Here is a 17,882-nt window from a genome sequence, read left to right as displayed (position 1 = left end):
GGAAAAGCTTGGGGCAGTGAAATGAATCCATTGCAGCAAGCTGCAATGATTAACAATACGATTATAATTAAGTCATTAAACTAATTTAATATCTGTCGTAACTTATGAACACGTATTACTCCTCTTTAAGCGAGTTAGAGGTCTAAAATTCGCATATGAACTCTCTCTATATTCCTAATTATTTTGAAAAAAAGAAAAAGAGTAAAGAGGGATTTAATCAAAGATATTAATAAAATTAAATTCAAGCTTTCGTTACTTTATATTACAAACATAAACAACTATTTTTTGTTCGTTGTGTACAATAATTAGCAAAAAATTGAGAAATAGCCACAGTCTCAATTCTAGGCAAGGAAAATGCAATTAGCTAGCCACACACAAACTTTGGTTATGACATGGGAACTCCAATAATTGTAAAAGGGTGCTTGTCATTGTTACCAACATTCTCTTGCTTCATAAAGTTAAAAATATTAAGTTAGTGAAAAAGCCTAATACTCTACCTATGCATATATTTTTCTTTTTAAAGCCTATACCTATCTAATATATAAATATATATATTAAATTATTTCCATTAGGAACGTTTTCCACCTTTTCCTCATTACCCAACTTGGATAAGTATGAATTTTTTTTATTATCAATTTTTTTGGGAAAAAATTTACTCATCCAAAATGTTTAATATTTCAATATTATGAGAATTAAATGTATGGTTTATACCTTTGAAAAGATTAGAGCAATATCTAATCATATTCACTTGAACATATCTATGAAAATTATTACAAATCAAGTTTTTTTTTTAATTTACTTGTGATAAGGCTAAAGTTCTCAACTTAGCTTAACTATCTGATGAATTTTGTAAAGTGTATCATGTGTAGATAAACACCTTCTTCTTAATTTTTTTTAAATATAAAATTTGTAGTTAATTAATCATTTACTTGTAAATACGTGTGAAAATTTTCACAAATGTTTGTGAATGCTTAGATGCTATATCTATATGATATAAGGTTAAAAGATATAAATTTAGCTTAATTATCTCTTAAGTATACGTAAACCCTTTTTTCTCATAAAAATTTATCCGAAGAATATAAGTTATTTAATTTTGAAATTAGAATATCAATGGGTAATTTTTTTACTTATTTCACTAAGAGATTTATATTTTAAATAATACTAATTGAAAGATTATCGATATTAGCCTTGTTTCAATTAATTGTTATAATTGCTAAAATAATTAACTTGAAATCGAATTATTCTACTTAGTATTGTTAAGTAAATTTAGTCATTTACTTGAAGAGAGGCCCCTCGAAGATTCAATGCAGTAGGGAGGCTCCCTGCCTTTGCACAAAAGGTTTGTGCGAGATTAACCCACCTTTTCTCACAATTAAAAATTGAAAATTAATTATTATCAAAATTAAAAATATTTTAATTAAGTGGGGTCATTGTTAAAGATAGGAAAGAGAATAAGAGAGAGAAAAATCAAAGGTACCTTGGTCCACAAAAATGTCTATACCTAGGGCTAGATGTATAGGCCTATAGGGGTAGAATTTAGGCTAAAGGTTTAGACCCTAACCTTGACCCATTGGCTTAGACTGGTCCACAACCCTATCATAACTGGGGTCTACGATAGACCCAACAAAACTCTAATGATGTTCAATTCTTCACCTAACCCTCTTTGGCCGATTGCCACAAAGATTACTTTTGGTTGCCATTCCCAATTTTCAACCCTTCTGCTTTCTTAAACAATAAGATTTCCATTATTTGATATAATGAAAAGCATTTCTAATCCTAATGACATTTGATTATTTGATTTTAGAATGCTAAGTTAAGATATCAAATGAATCATTGTCATATATAAAGAACTCCACTCAAAGCTATGCCAATAGAATTCCATAATGGCAACTATTCATTATTATTTCATGTTAGGTTTAGATTTAATTGTAAACAATGTATACCACTTAAGATGAATAGCTCATATAAAAAATTAGCATCTTGTAATAATAATAGAATTAGGGATATCAATGGGGTAAAATATTTGTTATTTTTAAAGTATTCAAATTCATGATGAGTAGTATTTTTACTATTCAAATTTTATCAAAATTCGATTAAAAGGTATTTTAATTTTACTTAATTGGGTTTAATAGTGTATGGTACTTGATTGTAAGATACCCATTGACATCCTTAAATAGAATTTTATAATTACAAAGTTATTTCCCGATCGAGAAATATTTTTCATGAAAATATAAACTTGTGCATTTGTTCTTTTAATAGTTAAGGTTGGGAGATGGATTTTGATCCTTGAATCCAAAAAATCTCACTAAGGGGTAAATGCCATCATATTCCTATAATCACCTTGATTATCTTCAATTATTTTAATCATTAAACTATTCAGCCAACATTAGTATACTATTTTAATCAATATCATGATCAAACTAAGACTATAACTACCAATCTACATATAGATTAACCAAAGATTAGAAAAAGAAAACAGAGAAATTTCTAGAAGAACACATATACATTAGGAAGCGGGAGGTTGGGTTTTAGTAGTACAGTTTGCAGGTGGCAGATTCATTCAGCAACTAAAAGGCTTTCTCTTTCTCCCAAAGATCTCCAACTGTTGACCCGACTGTCAGATACCAACAGCTTCAACTTTTCACACATGAACAAAATTTGGTTTTGTTTTCTTCAACTCATTCATTCATTTTTATCACAAACTTTTTAACTTTTACTCTTTCCTTATATAGTATCTTTCCTTACAATTTCACTCCAAAAGCTTTCCAATTGTGGCCACCCCAACCAACTACACCACCCGTAAAACATGGCCACCACCACTACCACAGCCAGCTAGGCCACTGCTACCACCACCACCCCATGATCATCATCATCATCATCATCATCACCACCCCAGGAACATGTTAGGCCTGCATAACATCTTCCTTATAGCTCCACCACCATCACAGCAAAATCAACAACAACCAACCCCACCACCACCACCACAAGCCTTTAACCAAGACTGCAACTTGAGTGACACAAATTTTTGGACTTTAAGGAAGAGCACCACCCAAGAATCACCAGTTTGCCAAAAGAAAGATGGAGTCTTGCATAGTGTTGAAGATGGTGATGGTTGTTTCAAGGTGTGCAGAGACTGTGGGAATAGAGCAAAGAAGGAGTGTGGATATAGTAGGTGTAGGACTTGTTGTAAGAGTAGAGGATATGATTGTGCTACTCACGTGAGGAGCACGTGGGTGCCTGCTGCTAGGAGAAAGGACCGGAAGGTGGTGGTGCTTGGTGATGATGATGGTGGTGGTGGTGGTGGAGGGTCTTCAGGGTCCTCTTCTTGCGGTGGTAAAAGGCCAAGAGTTTTGAATTCTACATCAAATGGTACTTCTAGTTCTAATGCTGCTTCCAAGTCTTTGAATTTTGAAGCCGGCACTTCTCAACAGGGTCTGCTTTCCCTTTCTCTACTAATGATTAGATTTAGTTTCTTTGTAATATCTCTCTTTATGTTCATCTTTGCTTCATAATCTTTCCTTTTCATTTTTCTTGATCCAATAATCAATTTTATTGATTCCATAGTGGCGAAATCATTGAATTGAGGATGAACAATGGTGGGTATCTTTGGTTTAATATAGGTAGAGACACAATGGGATTTAAGAATGATTAAAATGAAAAGGATTTGTTGAATTGTTGAGTATTCATACGAGTCTGATACTCTGTTTCCACTTCAAAGGATAGTTGTCTGATTGTCATACAAGTCTTTTGTGTACTAATTATAGAGACGTAATGGAATTGAATGATCTAAATGCATTGAATTTGTTGAATTATTGTATATTTATCATAGAAGTTTGATGCTCTCTTTATAATGTTGTGTGATGTTAGAAAGAAATTAAGGACTGGGTTTATTTTGCTAATTCCCAGATTCAAGATTCAAAGAATCATTACCAGGTCAGGTTCGAGCACCGGCAGTGTTCAGGTGCATTCAAGTGACAGCCATTAGTGATGGTGAAGCAGAGATTGCTTATCAGGCTACTGTGAATATCAGCGGCCATGTCTTTAAGGGTTTCCTCTATGATCAAGGAGTTGATGTGAAGAATGCATTTCCTTGCATTTCGAAAGTGCTTTTCGAAAGCAGCAGCAGTGGAAGGGATAGGGATTCTTCTTCTCCCAATGTTGATCCACCAAACACCTTTGCAGCCTCTGGTGACTGAGGACTATCAGTTTAAGGTACAAGCTTTAGCATTCGACATCTGATGATTTTGCTTTCGGGACTAATCACTGGTTAAAGAGCAAAATCTGATAGAAATTTTCTTATCAAGTAATCCTAGCTAGTGATTGTCAAAAGGTAACACAACTTTCTGAACATTTTGGTTAACTTAATGATCAAATAAGAGGGAAGAAAGGGAAAACCTTATATTTTGTCATGGCTACTTCATATCCAGTATCTCATAAGATTACAAGTTCTTTTTCTTTTCTCTTGCCTATGTCTTCTTCGAAATCAAAGAGAGTATCAGAGTGAAGCGTCATGAACAAGCAGGGTTTCTTGTTCCAGTGTCGCTATCCATCTTTGTTAAAGAAGCGAAAGCATCGCATGTGCCATGATCTGCATCCACTTTAGTGTTTGATACATTTCCACCATACAGTAGCACATTAATCACATAAATGTACAATCATTATGTTCTTGTTTCTGCTGTCAGTCATCCTCAGAAATTCTCTTGGGGCCCAATGGCAGCATAGGATCCCAACATCAGTACAAGAAATTTCATCCAGTTCACGTTTGGAATTTCCTCAATAAAGTTTGTGTGACCTTTTTGTCATGTACCAACACATACACATCTAATATGTTTGGAATGATTAACATGTGTGCAGAAACTACGAAGTGTTACACTTCTGCTATGCATTGATAAATTAATTATTAGGATGTTGCATACAGTGCATTTTCATTACAAGGCCCTACCTGGTGCAATCAGTCTTTTGGTGTCTTTGCCCTGTTTCAAGTTTGCTTACAATGATGATTGCAAAGTTGATGTTGGCTGAGAAATGCAGTATAGCTCTTCTTCACACCTCCATAAATAACTGATTTTACTGATTTCATCTTGAATCTTTTAATATTATTTTTTCCATATGAAGTATAAAATGTTGGAACAAACTTGGCATATGAGTTGAAATGAGGACAATTCAGGATGCTTGTGACAGTCGTCTCTCATTGCCCCCTTTGACTCCTATGAAAACTGGTTAATTTTTTCTTCTTTTGTCTAATAGTCCCAAAAATGGAAATAACAAAAATCAACTAGCAAAAGCAACAATCAAATAGTGCTTAATATATTGAGCAAACACAAGGAAGGATGTCATTGCTACAACGGAGGCTTTTGGCCTAGTTGTTTATTATCTCCACCAAAAATCCAAAGCACTCCTGTTTCTTAAATGTGCCTATCCTTTGTGCTTTTCTTCTGTGTGTTTGCACATCTCTTTTTTTCTGCATGTTTCTGAACTTTGCATCTCTAGGTTGCTGGATTCTGATTGTATGGAGTACTAAACTTGTAAATTTTTCACTCAATTTCTTTTTGTGACTTTACTTTGGAACAGAGGACCAGTGTCAAACCCTTTACCTCTTCTTTTAGTTCGCCTTTCTTAGCAAACAAATGTTTAGTGATATTTAATAATCTTTGTTGATTGAATCTGGCAACAATGCTAGGTAACAGGCCTCAATATCCCTTTCCAGGTTCTGGCTTCAACTCCCCCTCTCTCTCCCTAATGGCTAGTTAAAGTTCTTAAGTTCAATCATGAAGAAAGTTGAGATTGGCTGCCATAAATCTATTTGTCATAGTTGTCAAGTACATAGCCTCCTTTTTTGAAGAACATGGCAAGATTTCTTTCAATTTTGAGTTATTTTCCTGATTCTGCTGCTAAGCTATAATCAAATATATCTCAGTCCAAGCATATTAAGCTTTGAGACAGTAAAATCAAATTATTTTCTTCTTAGTGATGATCTTGTAATAGAACAGTTTGAGCTTTATCATCTTATATAGTTTTCTTTCTGGTTTACGTTTTGGATACCTGGTACACATATCAGTACAATGAACTTTTTTCTGTAGTGCTTATATGCACTGTCATATTGAAATTTCAATTTCCATTTCTCTTTGTGTGCCTTTCCACTTGCTATTTTTATGAGATTTCTTTCTTTACTTTTCACAAGATTGTGCGTGTATGCTAGGTGATGAACGGGATTCAACGGTGCCAATTTTGGTGGAATGTACAGATACTCGACTATGTACAAAGTATATGCTTTCCTTTTTTTAACCACTTGAAGAAGTGGGATGTCATTTTCTGTTCTATGGAACCTTGCAGTCATGGCAGGTACTCCATCAACTTTTGATAGTTACAAGCACTGCTAAGTGCTTTTTGCTGTTCTTGAAGCTGGGTTCAGTTGCCTTCAAGCCTTCAGCAACCAAGAGTGTTGGTATAAAGACTAAAGCTGTCAATCTACATAGAACATTATACTGAAAGTTCATTTTCTTTGATTTTGTAATGTTAATTTGAATGAAATATTAGTGTAAGGATCTTAAGGCATTGGAAGGTTAAATTCAATGTTGTACTTAATGAGAACATTTTAAATAGGTGTATGTTCTATGCTTGTTTCTAGCCTGTACCAATGTTGTTGGCAGATTTCTTGTGCTAGAAGGAAGACTTTGATCTGCTAGAAATGCTACAAGTATGGAATAATTGAAGAACTAGTGCTACTAAACACTTAAAAAAACCAGATGAAAACCTTGGCCATTGAAACTAATACATCTAAGCAATGGTGAGGAGCAATATGAATTATGGGAACTTTTATTATTTGCAGAACTTCTCAGTTATCAGTCTACAGCCAGCCCAAAAATGCTATGCTGCAGGCTATTGGGCAGTGGTGACAGTCTCTTGCAATTGAAATTACAGCATTGCATTTGCTATATCAGTTTCTTTTACCTTCTCTCTTATAACAGAAATTTCCATTGGCACTGGGGCTTATAATTTTGTTCTCAAAATCCCCATAGGTATTTTCATTCAAAGGACTCCATCTATACTACAACAACCTTTCACTGCACACCTCAAATGGGATTCCAAGAGCATCAGACCAATATTCACATTTTTTGTTGCAGTTCTTACCTTTCAGACTAACAAGCGTAACCAATCCATAACTTGTTTAGGAATCTCAATGTGTGAAACATATTTTGGATTTGGATTGACTGCATTACTCAATGTGTGAAACATATTTTGGATTTGGATTGACTGCATTACTCAATGTGTGATTCCGTCATTCTCAAGAACAGAAAAGGCCAACTCAAAATTCTTGGTAAAGTTTTTTTTTTCCCCTGATTTGATCCTACCACCTAAGTCTAACTTGTTTAGGAATCTCATGTCAATAAGGGTATCAAATTCTGCATACTATTATTATAATTATTATTATTATTATAGTTCTAGACCTCTTTATATAGTTCTATTTTTGTTTTTTAATGACAAGGAATTTTTATCGGTAAAATCTGATACCTGCATCATCCTACAAGTTATAATTTCTTACATCAGGAATCAAATCCGAAATTTATTAATTTAGGCCCCATCTATAGTCATAGAATGACAAGTTTTCACATGTGTTTTATTTGCTGTCTGCTGTCTTTGATTCAATGCTGTTGTACAGGTTTTCTTGTTTCTGTAATCTTTGGTGAGGCTGAGTTACTTCTACGGTTACACCAATGAATAATTGGATCTTATGGACAAATTACACGAATGACTTGTTCTGATTCATAAAGTTGGAGCCCATTAGCATCAATCAAATCCTACTATTGATCAGATGGTCATGCCTACAATTTTCCACCATAATGACTCAAGTACATGGGGGCTGGGGCAATGTCATAAATGTCTGGCTACGACCAAGACTGGCTTGACAGCCCAACCTCCTTGACCTGGGGACTTTTGGCACCCATCAAGCTAATTAAATCTGTCAAACTGCACTGATTGTTTGAATGGTCCCTTCTCAAGGACAATGGCCTTCGACTTGGTTGCTGCCTCAAGAACAGACAACTTATTGGCATGCTGTAAATGTATTAGACTTTGATGTACTAACATAACTGAAGTAGGCCAGGTGTGTACTGGAAAAGCCCCAACATGATGTGCTTCTTTGTTCTTCTTCCCAGCTGCAAATACAAAGGTAGGTTTGAGTTGATTGGCACTGGAAGGAGACTGATGGTTAGTTTTAGAATAAACAGAGTGGTATGTTGATGCATTAAATTTCTCAAGCAAACCTGTAGGTAAGAATCACCCTTGGGAGAATAATTCCAAGATAGTTATACACACTGCCCAAAGTCAGTATATAAGTTTTAAGTACTTCAAAAGTTTAACCCCATCAGTCATCCATTTATGGCAAGCAGATGAATTTCACATGATTATTACTAAAAGAACAATGATAATAAAAGCAAGCAGGGGTTACTGGGATAAAAGAGATTCAGGTATATGGTCAGCAAGTTTACAAATATAATACCTGTCAGCTGATAAACCAATCTCACGTTAGAATTTAAGGGAACTCCAATCAGGTGATTTAGAACAATGATTTTTCAGCATTTAAATAGGAAAGTCCAAAATTCAGGTAGCTGCCATTAAATGAATTTCTAACTTGGAATAAATCAGCTCCAGGGGAAATTCTTTAGCCTGACAGTGGGCAGGGAGCATCATACCCCAAAGATCAAAATGGGGTATGATATATTCTTGGTATGCCCCAGCCCCTAGATCATCCCCATCTTTTAATTGTCTGTTGCTTGGCTACCTGGAAGGCTTGAAGTTGCAGTGCTGACTCTGTGAAGCTCTGGACTTCAGGCTCTTCTTGCAATGTACAAATATATCAGACTATTATTGTTGAAGAGGAAAACTGATTTATCTGCGACCCAGTTCACAACTGACCTTCCTTTCTCAGACTTTGACCTTAAAATAAAAACTGAATAGAGAAAAAAAAAATGAACTTTCTTACAAAGAAGTATGGCTTGTAGATTTCAGCGTAGATGTGATACATCAACTTCAGATGTCATACAAACACCAGAAACAAAGAATGGAAGCAAAATTATTCATCTTTAATAAAAAATGAATTTCATTTAATATAAACAACTAAGAGTTAGTTTCATTCCAATCCCTTTCTGTACATTATTTCAAGCTGAACCCCAGAAAGTCCTAACCTTCTGGGGAAAAAATTATAGGTACAAAAGAATCAATTTCGATGCAGGTTTCACCATCTGGTCAATTCATTTACATTTGAAGCAAGCGTTAGTAACTCTGATTACAATGTTAACCTACACCATTGACTATAACATATCATATATCTGCAACTGTAAAGTGAGAGATGAAGAGCTGGTGAGAAACTAATCCTGGATTACAAAGGCGTGTCCGGCGCTGCCATAGATCATCCTCCATGGCCATGTCAACGACCAAAATGTTAACTTTTTTGCTTTTAAGCACTCACATCTCCAAAAAATGATCGAATGTACATGAATGGACACTGGTTCCAAGTTGAAGATCTGGTCAAAGTATAACTTTCAAGTGTCCTCTACAAAAATTCTGAAAATAAAATCCCGAAAGCGTTTTGAATATTGCTTTGGATCAACAGCAGAAATTGAAGTTGGATCGTACTGCATTGATTTATAAGCATGCTCAAGCTTCTTGCTAATATCATAGTCCTGTAGAATGTCTATTATACCAAAGAAGAGGATGACATCATATATCACCCCGGTTGATTCTCCAACCAGCTGAGCTTCACAATCACTTTTTCTCAGTGTCTTTTCAGCCCGAGCAGGCATGCTTATACCTAATCTAATGGAAGACAACCTGCATTGTCAAATTGAAAGATCATCAGTAAAACTAATTATCACTTCCTATAGACATCATGTAACTTATTTCGATCTGTTACTTCTCATGGTCATGGTGATTGATAGCTATTTTTTTTTCTTTCCTCTTTTTTTTTTGTTGACCAACAGAAAAGGAAGAATACACAGACACACACATTAGTACACACACAAGTGAGATTCCCATAGTCAACAGTTTAGTTCTAACAGCTTAAGAATAATTATTCCAGTGATATGATAAAAGCGGGAGACAACAGTAATGCCTACTTAGCTACAATGCCAATGTCTGAAGTACTCTGAAAAATATAAATGAGAATCTAAAAATGAAAAAGTTCATTTTACCGAGAGGGGCTCAAAAGAAGCTTATCCTTGTCAGCTTTTTCACAATCTCCATTTCCTGCAAGGTAATTGCAAAACATATCTTAATCAGTTGAGCAACCACTGATGTCAAAGTCATGGAAAATTTTAATTCCAGAGATGACTAGAAATAACCAGTAGGTGTGCAAACTCCAGAAGTACAAGGTGTGGAAACTTCTCGAAAGTGAAAACCAATCAGCAGACTGTAGTCCATAATTCTTTCCTGTTCAAGAAAGTCACAATCTCTGTCCACTTGCCTGCATGAACGGCAACTTAGATTAGAAAAGAAAAATCACATAGGACCATACTCCAAGCTTTCTTCCAAAAGTTCCATGTTTATCATTCAATTGTGCAAAAAAAGAAAAAGAAGGCATATATCTCACCTAAACTTAAAAGCTACAATACAATGCCTTGTGCAAAAAGAGATGATAATTTTATTTTCTAGGAAGCAAAAAAGAAGGAATCAAGAGATCTACTCAAACATTTGAAGGCACAATAGAATTCAACTCTCTGCACTCTCCTACAAAGGTTTGATCTTGCTAATTGCAGCTTTAATTAAATAGAATTTTCAATAAAATCACCCCTAGTAGCAATTCAGACGCAAGTAACAAATCAAACAGGAGGAACCTGGTAATGTCTTGCATTCCCATCTTAACAAATAGACTATTGTAGAGAATGATGATATCTTAAAGAGAAAGAGGTTATTAAAAAAGATAATCACCTGCAAAACTCTTGGTACCATAGTTTCTGCAATCGAAATATATAATTGAGATCAAGGTCTTTGAGGGTAGTTGTCGAATCAATTTCTGATTCAGGTTTAGCAGTTGTGCGGCCATGGGAAGAACCTTTCAAGTCAAAGCGCCTATGAATGCTATAGTCAGTACAGAACAGATTCCCCATTATAACAAATCGCACCTGACTCATTGATCCCAAATGAACAAAGTATGAGATTGATTTCTAAAATTTTATGACTTTGAAGAATATTTTTGTTTGAAGTTGAAATTGTGTAACATCGATATTACCTTTTTCTGCGCTGCCCCAGTTAATTTTACACAATGAAGACCATAAAATTTGGTGACTAGAGTGTTTTCAAAGGACCGAACATGATTATAGTAGGCTGGAAGCATCCTTATGAGGACCTGCAACAGTTTGGATAGTGAATATTTAAAGCCAGGTAAAGCAATGCATTTCCAGAAGAAGAAAACTTTTTCTGCCATGATTATTTAGTCATCAAGAGTGATTTGTGCACTTCATAAGTAATACAAAAATTGTCTGAGAACTTGAAAATTCATGAGCTAGTGAATTGTGAGCAACCAATAATGGTCATCTAGAAAAATTTTCAGGATGTACAGTGGATAGCTTTATGAATCATGACAGATGTGCTTGTAATAAAAACCAATGAGAAATTGCAAATGAATCTAAAGCTAGTTAGTTCCTAAATTTAACTGGAAAATCCAATGGAGACAACAATAACACTTACTTTTACTTCTGCCTTCTTCATTGTCTTTATCATGTATCTGTCGTCATTGGTCAAGTAAAAAAAACTTCCACTTTTTCCAGGGGATGATAGTTCCCGAAGGGCATCATTCCCGCATATTGAAATCATGTAATCAGCTGCATCCACATTGAACAATTTCCTAAGGGTCCTGAAAATGTAAACAATGATATGTCAGGAACAACTTGTAACCATAAAATGATAGTATAAGATCCATATCATAATGTTATAGTAACATTATAATGTAATGAATTGGCTAAAGTGAAAACGGTGTGTTTAGTAAGTTTCCATTGGCATACAATTATTTTCGTAAGTGCATCATATTGTTATATTATAGCAGCACAGTTAACACACATAGTTCTGCAAAGAAGGATTCTGTTGTGAACAAGTAGACGATCCAGTCTCTAACCTAAATACAACTGGACAGTAATCCTTCCACTTGAAGTCACAAGACTGATGAGGTGGAGTGTGCTTGGATCCTTCAGGTGGAAATTTGGTCCATACTTTTTCCTTAGGATCAAAAGCTGAAGGCTTCAGATCCAGGGTTATAGCCGGACCAGGCCTTCCAACAGAGTGTCTGCAATGTAATCAGAGAATCATTATATGCATGGTTAGAACACTGATCATTTGACCTAAAAACTAACATTAGTGTTCAAGGTAAGATTCAGTTTTATTTAACTGGGAATAAACTATACGTTCAATACCTAGCAAACAACATTCAAACTAATAACTAGAAAAAAAAATACACTAACATTACCTGATACCCAGTTGCAAATTGAGCATGAGCTCATAATTCTTGTGCCCTTTCGATATCGTCAGCCCCTGCTTCTTCATTGGCATCTTGAACTGTGGCAAACTCCCTCTTGTATCTGAATCTTCATGATGAAGATTCCCAACTCCTTCATTCTCATCCCTCAAATCCCCTTCACTAGCAGCAGAAACATCATTTGCATCAGAACTCCAACTATAATTACCTAACCTAGCATCAGATGATCTCCTAGGCCTCCCCCCATTCCCTTTGCCCATTCCAGGCCAATGTGGCATCTTTTGTGACGGAAATATTGACACCTTCTCACCCGGACATATCTTGCAATCTTTCAAATCCTCCAAAAACAACTGTTGAGGATCCCAATCTAGATTCCCACTATGAGAACCAGAAGGATAATAAGTTCCACTCTGTTCCTTACCATCCTTACTCCAAACACCGACATAAAAACTCCCATCTGCCCATCTAAACTTCCCATTCCCTTTAGGGAAACCATCCTCCCAGAAACCATCATACCTATTCCCGTTACTCCAAATCATTGTTCCATTGCCATTCATCATCCCATTCCTCCATTGACCAATATAATGATTCCCATTCTTCCATTGGTACCTCCCATGTCCGTCCTGGAATCCGCGGCGCCATTCGCCTTCATGGTAATCCCCATTGGCATAGCTTTGAGTCCCTTGCCCATGTTTAAAGTTCATAACCCAAGAACCTTTATAAGTATCTCCTGAAGAACCTGTGTAAGTCCCTTTACCATCCATAAAACCACTCTTGAATTCACCTTCATAAGTAGCACCTGAGGGCCAACTAAACCTGCCTTTCCCCATTGTCTTTCCTTTAAGCCACTCGCCAACATACATACAACCATCAGTCCATAAAAACTTTCCATTGCCGTGAGGCAAACTATCACACCATTGGCCTGTATAAAAGTCCCCTGTTGAAAGGACTTTTTCAACATGGCGAACTTCACCAGGGCCAGGCTCTTCATCATCAACATGAGCTACAGACATTGCTGTAAATATGCTGATTGCTTTCTTCTTTGCCGCTGCTTGTGATTTCTTTACTTTTGTTTCCAGGGCCTTTCTAAAGCCAAGCTTTTTGCTCATTCTATGTATACTAAACAAATAAAAACTGTATCTTTGTTCAAACTCTGCATTCCTTTTCCTTTCCTTTCCTTTCCTTTCCTTTCTTTAACCAAATAACAACCCAAAGATCAAAAAATGTCTCTATCCATCCCTCTTTGTCTCTTCTCTTGCGTCAATGTGGGGTTTTCAGGAAGACCAACAAAAACAAAAGCATTTCTGAAACTGACCCTTGACAGAGAAAAAATGGAGGGAAATGGAATCATCAAAATAAACAAAATCCAATCCTTTTTTTTTCTTTTCTTGTGAAAGTTCTGAACTTTTTGAGCTTCTAAGCTTGTTTAAAGAAATGGGTTTTTTTTCAGATATTGCAAAAACCAAAATTTACAAAGAAATGGGAGCTGTTGGATTCATGAAGAAAGCCAAAAAGGATGAAGGTTGGTATAATGAGTTCTGGGTTTTTTTTTTTCATTTTTTTGTTTTTGGTTGGTTTGGTTGGGATTGAACAAAGAACAATTTTCCTTTTGATCCCCGGATTTGGCTCCTAAAATAACTAGCAGACCAAACAGTTGGAGGGAGACTAGAAAGGGCGGTGGTGGTGATGATGATGTGATTGCCATTTTTAGTGTCTGAAATGTCCATTTACCATTCACCACTAATTTTAGTACATTACTCTCTTCTCAATTTGTTTCTGCTTCTGTTGTCTAAATTGAATATTAATTAATCTTCTTTTCTATGTTGATTTTTGCATTTTCGTCCTTTTGTTTTCATATAATTCCATAATTTCTCTATGATTTCTATTGGAATTCAATTTTGTCACTACTTTTGAGTTATGACCTTCAATATTTCTTTTTCCTGTTTAATTATTAAGAAGTTACATTAGAAAAATGATGTATTTTCTTCTCTTTTCTTCGATTCCTCAAATTTAAAGAAAAATCCTACCAAAATTCTTTATTAACATTTGTATCTTATTTCTGAAATCGTCGATATTTAAATTGTTGATTGATTATTTAATTTAAATTGAAATGAAATATTAAATTTTGTATAAATGCAACTCCCTGTCCTAAGAGAGTAAACATTCTTGCATTCCTTATTTTCCAATTTAATCTAATGTGACTACTGTAATTATAAAACAATGACATATAGTGATTCACATAACTCCAAATCATTGTTCAATTCCCATTAATCATCCCATTTTTGCACTTTATTGATCATTCTAAAAGTAATTATATATAAATTTGATTGTCATTTTTAATCAAAATATAAGTAATCTTTTAAATTTTTTGTTACATATATTCAAACTGTATAATGTAATGTAAATAGAGCATTACATAAATAAGACTCGTTAAATTAAAATGAAAGATTGAAAAATTTATCATAAAGGGTACAAGATGAAATACGACAAAAAAACACCCAAACATTCAACTCGATGCTACATAGGGTATATATTTTCATATTCAAAGAATTGAATTCAAATTCTTGTTTTCTTGTATCATAAATCCGATAAATAAAATAACAATGCCCAAAACAGAAAATGTGAATACATGAGGGGACGAAGTGAGAATATGATAAAACTTGGGACACAAAAAGAAAAAGAAAAGGGTTAATGGGGTTTCATAAACTTGGATTTGGCTGGCCAACGTTGCAACGCGTCTAGCGGTTTTTGTTCAATAATCGTGCAAGCCTTGCTGTGTGTCCTGTTCCAGCTTCAGACAAGGTCAAAACATTACAAAACCCTAAAACCTGCGGGACCCATTTCATGGCTGGATCCGAAAGCTGACACTTGTCCCTTTCTTACACCATTGTTAAAGCAAACTATCTTAGTGCTATCCATTTTAGATGTAAGATACATTTATTCACTTTGTTGGCATCTTCCAAAGTTAGCATTTGAAACTCTTTTTTTTTTTTTTTGTTACTTTTTCCTTTAGATTTGGATGTCTCAAGCTTTGCATTTTATGACTCTTTAGAACTTCAAAGTCTCTTACTTTAATTGAATACACTTGCTTTAAGACATACAATAAGTATGTCAATGAGTAAGTTATTTATTATTTTTTAAATATTTGAATTTAAATTTTATTATTTGATAAGGTATTCGAATCTTGTAAATGTTCGATTTAATTTTTTAATTTTTACTTAAACTCATACCCGAATATCTTAAACATTATTTATTAAATACCCATAATGAACCCTAATCTTATTTAATTGAATCGTATAGTGTAAAGCACTCGATTTCAAGATATCTATTGCCATCTTTAATAATAAAATTAAAAAAACCCGAAAAAGAAATTTACTGGAAGAAGTAAAATTCTTAAGAGCAAGGATAGAACAAGGGCATGACCATTGTCGTTGGGATGCCTCCTAAACCAAAATGGTAAGGGGAGACAAAAGGGTTTCATAGGTTGTGTGTTGTCAACATAGGCATGGGCAAATGCAAATGATAAGGATCACACAATGCCCACCCCTGCGTCAAATTTGTGCATTGAGAATTTGTATGATGTTGCACCATGTTAAGTCTTGGTCTCCCTTTTGGGTGGCTGACGTTCAAATGGAATAGAATTCTGTCTCTTCTTGGCTTATATAGCCTCAACCTTGAGTAGAGACAACAGGGAACATGAATTTATGGCTTTGGGTTCTCCAAACTTGGAAATTGAGATAGTTCAACACCAATCTTTTTCATAATTTCTTCTTGATTTTGACATGGGTGTCAATCTCTAATTCTCAAAACTATATGTCGGTTTTTAAATTATAATTTATGGCTTGATGTGGCTAATTTGGGAGCTTTATTTTTTTTTTTCTATGCTGTCATGTCTCTGAAATTATCCATCTTGTAAATTTTCATCTTTGGAAGCTCAATTTTGGATGTTAAATTTGAACTATTATCCATAGAACCATATATCTCTCTCTTAGATTTCAATTCTTCCCTCAAAATTATACTTGATTTCTTGGGGTGTATAAAAGAATTCAAACTTTTAGATCAATTTTGATTTTTATTTAAAAATTATAATAATTTATTGAATTTTTAAGACAGGTATTTAATTTAAAATCAATTGACAATAAGTAAACAGACTCTTGTTATATTTATATGGTACTCCTAATTTAACAAATGTAAGATTTTTTTTTTATCACTTCTTCAATACTCTCCTCATATGTAAAGATTACAGACTTATTGCGTAAAATAAATTAACAAAAAAAAAAACCCACAAAAGAGCTAATCATTGGCGACATCACTTACTCGAATATCATATTGAATTTTAAAATGGACATTTAACCTAAAACTAATTGATTATAAGTGAAGACACTCTTAAATTAACAAATGTGAAATTTCTTTTATCATCACTTTGATTCAATCTTTTGACCAAATCTAGATTATTCGAAATTATATTTAAGGTATCCATATTCCAAATCAGTCTACACATAAGATATGCCTGCATAAACTAGGTATATGTTAAAAAGGTAAAAAAAAATTAAGAGGCATTATTCCTAGAGTATCAAATTGATGTAAGCACATAACCATATTTTTGTACATTGAGTGGTAAGAAGGACATGTTATGGATTTAAATGGCATCACTTGTTGACATTTTGTCAAAGGCATCAATTCATGATAAAGATTTGATGCTTATAAAAGCATGATGTGTGTGTGTGTGTGTTTTTTTTTTCCCTTAATTAAGTTGGAATGGATGTGCATGCATACAAAGCATGATTGTAGCTGATATGGCAATCATGTAGTGTGATGCTTCTCAATAAATGCTATGCCACTTCTTGATGGCATGATCTATATTTAGATTTGAGTAACTTACAAGTGACAAGGGGTTAGGTGACAACAAATTTAGCAATCAAGGGAGAATAGCTCTATATAGGCAAGTTAAAGTAAAGTTGTTTAGGTTAAGTTGGTGAAAATTTTTATTAAAATTAATTAAATAAAATATCCAAATCGATAGACTGAAAAGTTTCCTTACATGGGTAAATTGTATAAAATTTTAAAAAATTATATATATATTTTTTAAAATTAGGTATTTACACTAAATTTTTTAATAAGGTATTTACCGTTCAATAAATATGGATCAATTTTTGTGTATAGATAATATTTTGAGTAAATATTTTACATATTATTGATTTTCTTATTAAATTTTATTAATTTATTGATTTTGATTTTTGAAATTAATTTTAATTTGATCGTTTTTAATAGACAAATCTCACGAATTTGACTTAAACAACTTTATACAATCTTTACCCGAATAGCCTTGATTCCTAACTCTTAAACTTAAGAATTTACCGTAAAGTTTTTATTAAAAACAATTATATGAAAATTAAAATAAAAAACCCAAATATTA

At 34.0% G+C, this 17,882-nt stretch overlaps 2 protein-coding genes across 2 annotated transcripts; one reads left to right on the top strand and one right to left on the bottom strand.

The window, feature by feature from the left end:
• The first annotated feature begins 2,764 nt into the window (after positions 1-2,764).
• On the top strand, positions 2,765-6,615 carry LOC18587207 (protein SHI RELATED SEQUENCE 6). Its single transcript, XM_007010906.3, has 3 exons — positions 2,765-3,432; positions 3,907-4,212; positions 6,200-6,615. Exons 1-2 carry the CDS (start codon positions 2,901-2,903, stop codon positions 4,194-4,196), a joined length of 822 nt encoding a protein of 273 aa, XP_007010968.1. The 5' UTR covers positions 2,765-2,900; the 3' UTR covers positions 4,197-4,212; positions 6,200-6,615.
• A 2,467-nt stretch (positions 6,616-9,082) lies between these two features.
• LOC18587206 (phosphatidylinositol 4-phosphate 5-kinase 6-like) lies at positions 9,083-13,920 on the bottom strand. Its single transcript, XM_007010905.3, has 8 exons — positions 12,458-13,920; positions 12,110-12,277; positions 11,686-11,851; positions 11,228-11,344; positions 10,927-11,120; positions 10,341-10,462; positions 10,191-10,245; positions 9,083-9,831 (listed from the first exon to the last, which is right to left on the bottom strand). Exons 1-8 carry the CDS (start codon positions 13,573-13,575, stop codon positions 9,543-9,545), a joined length of 2,229 nt encoding a protein of 742 aa, XP_007010967.3. The 5' UTR covers positions 13,576-13,920; the 3' UTR covers positions 9,083-9,542.
• Between the last annotated feature and the right edge of the window lie 3,962 nt (positions 13,921-17,882).

Source organism: Theobroma cacao, chromosome 10, assembly GCF_053813885.1.
Source record: "Theobroma cacao isolate CCN51 chromosome 10, ASM5381388v1, whole genome shotgun sequence".
Classification (NCBI taxonomy): Eukaryota; Viridiplantae; Streptophyta; class Magnoliopsida; order Malvales; family Malvaceae; genus Theobroma; species Theobroma cacao.
Note: the sequence above shows the minus strand (reverse complement) of the source record. Positions and strands in the feature narration are given on the sequence as shown.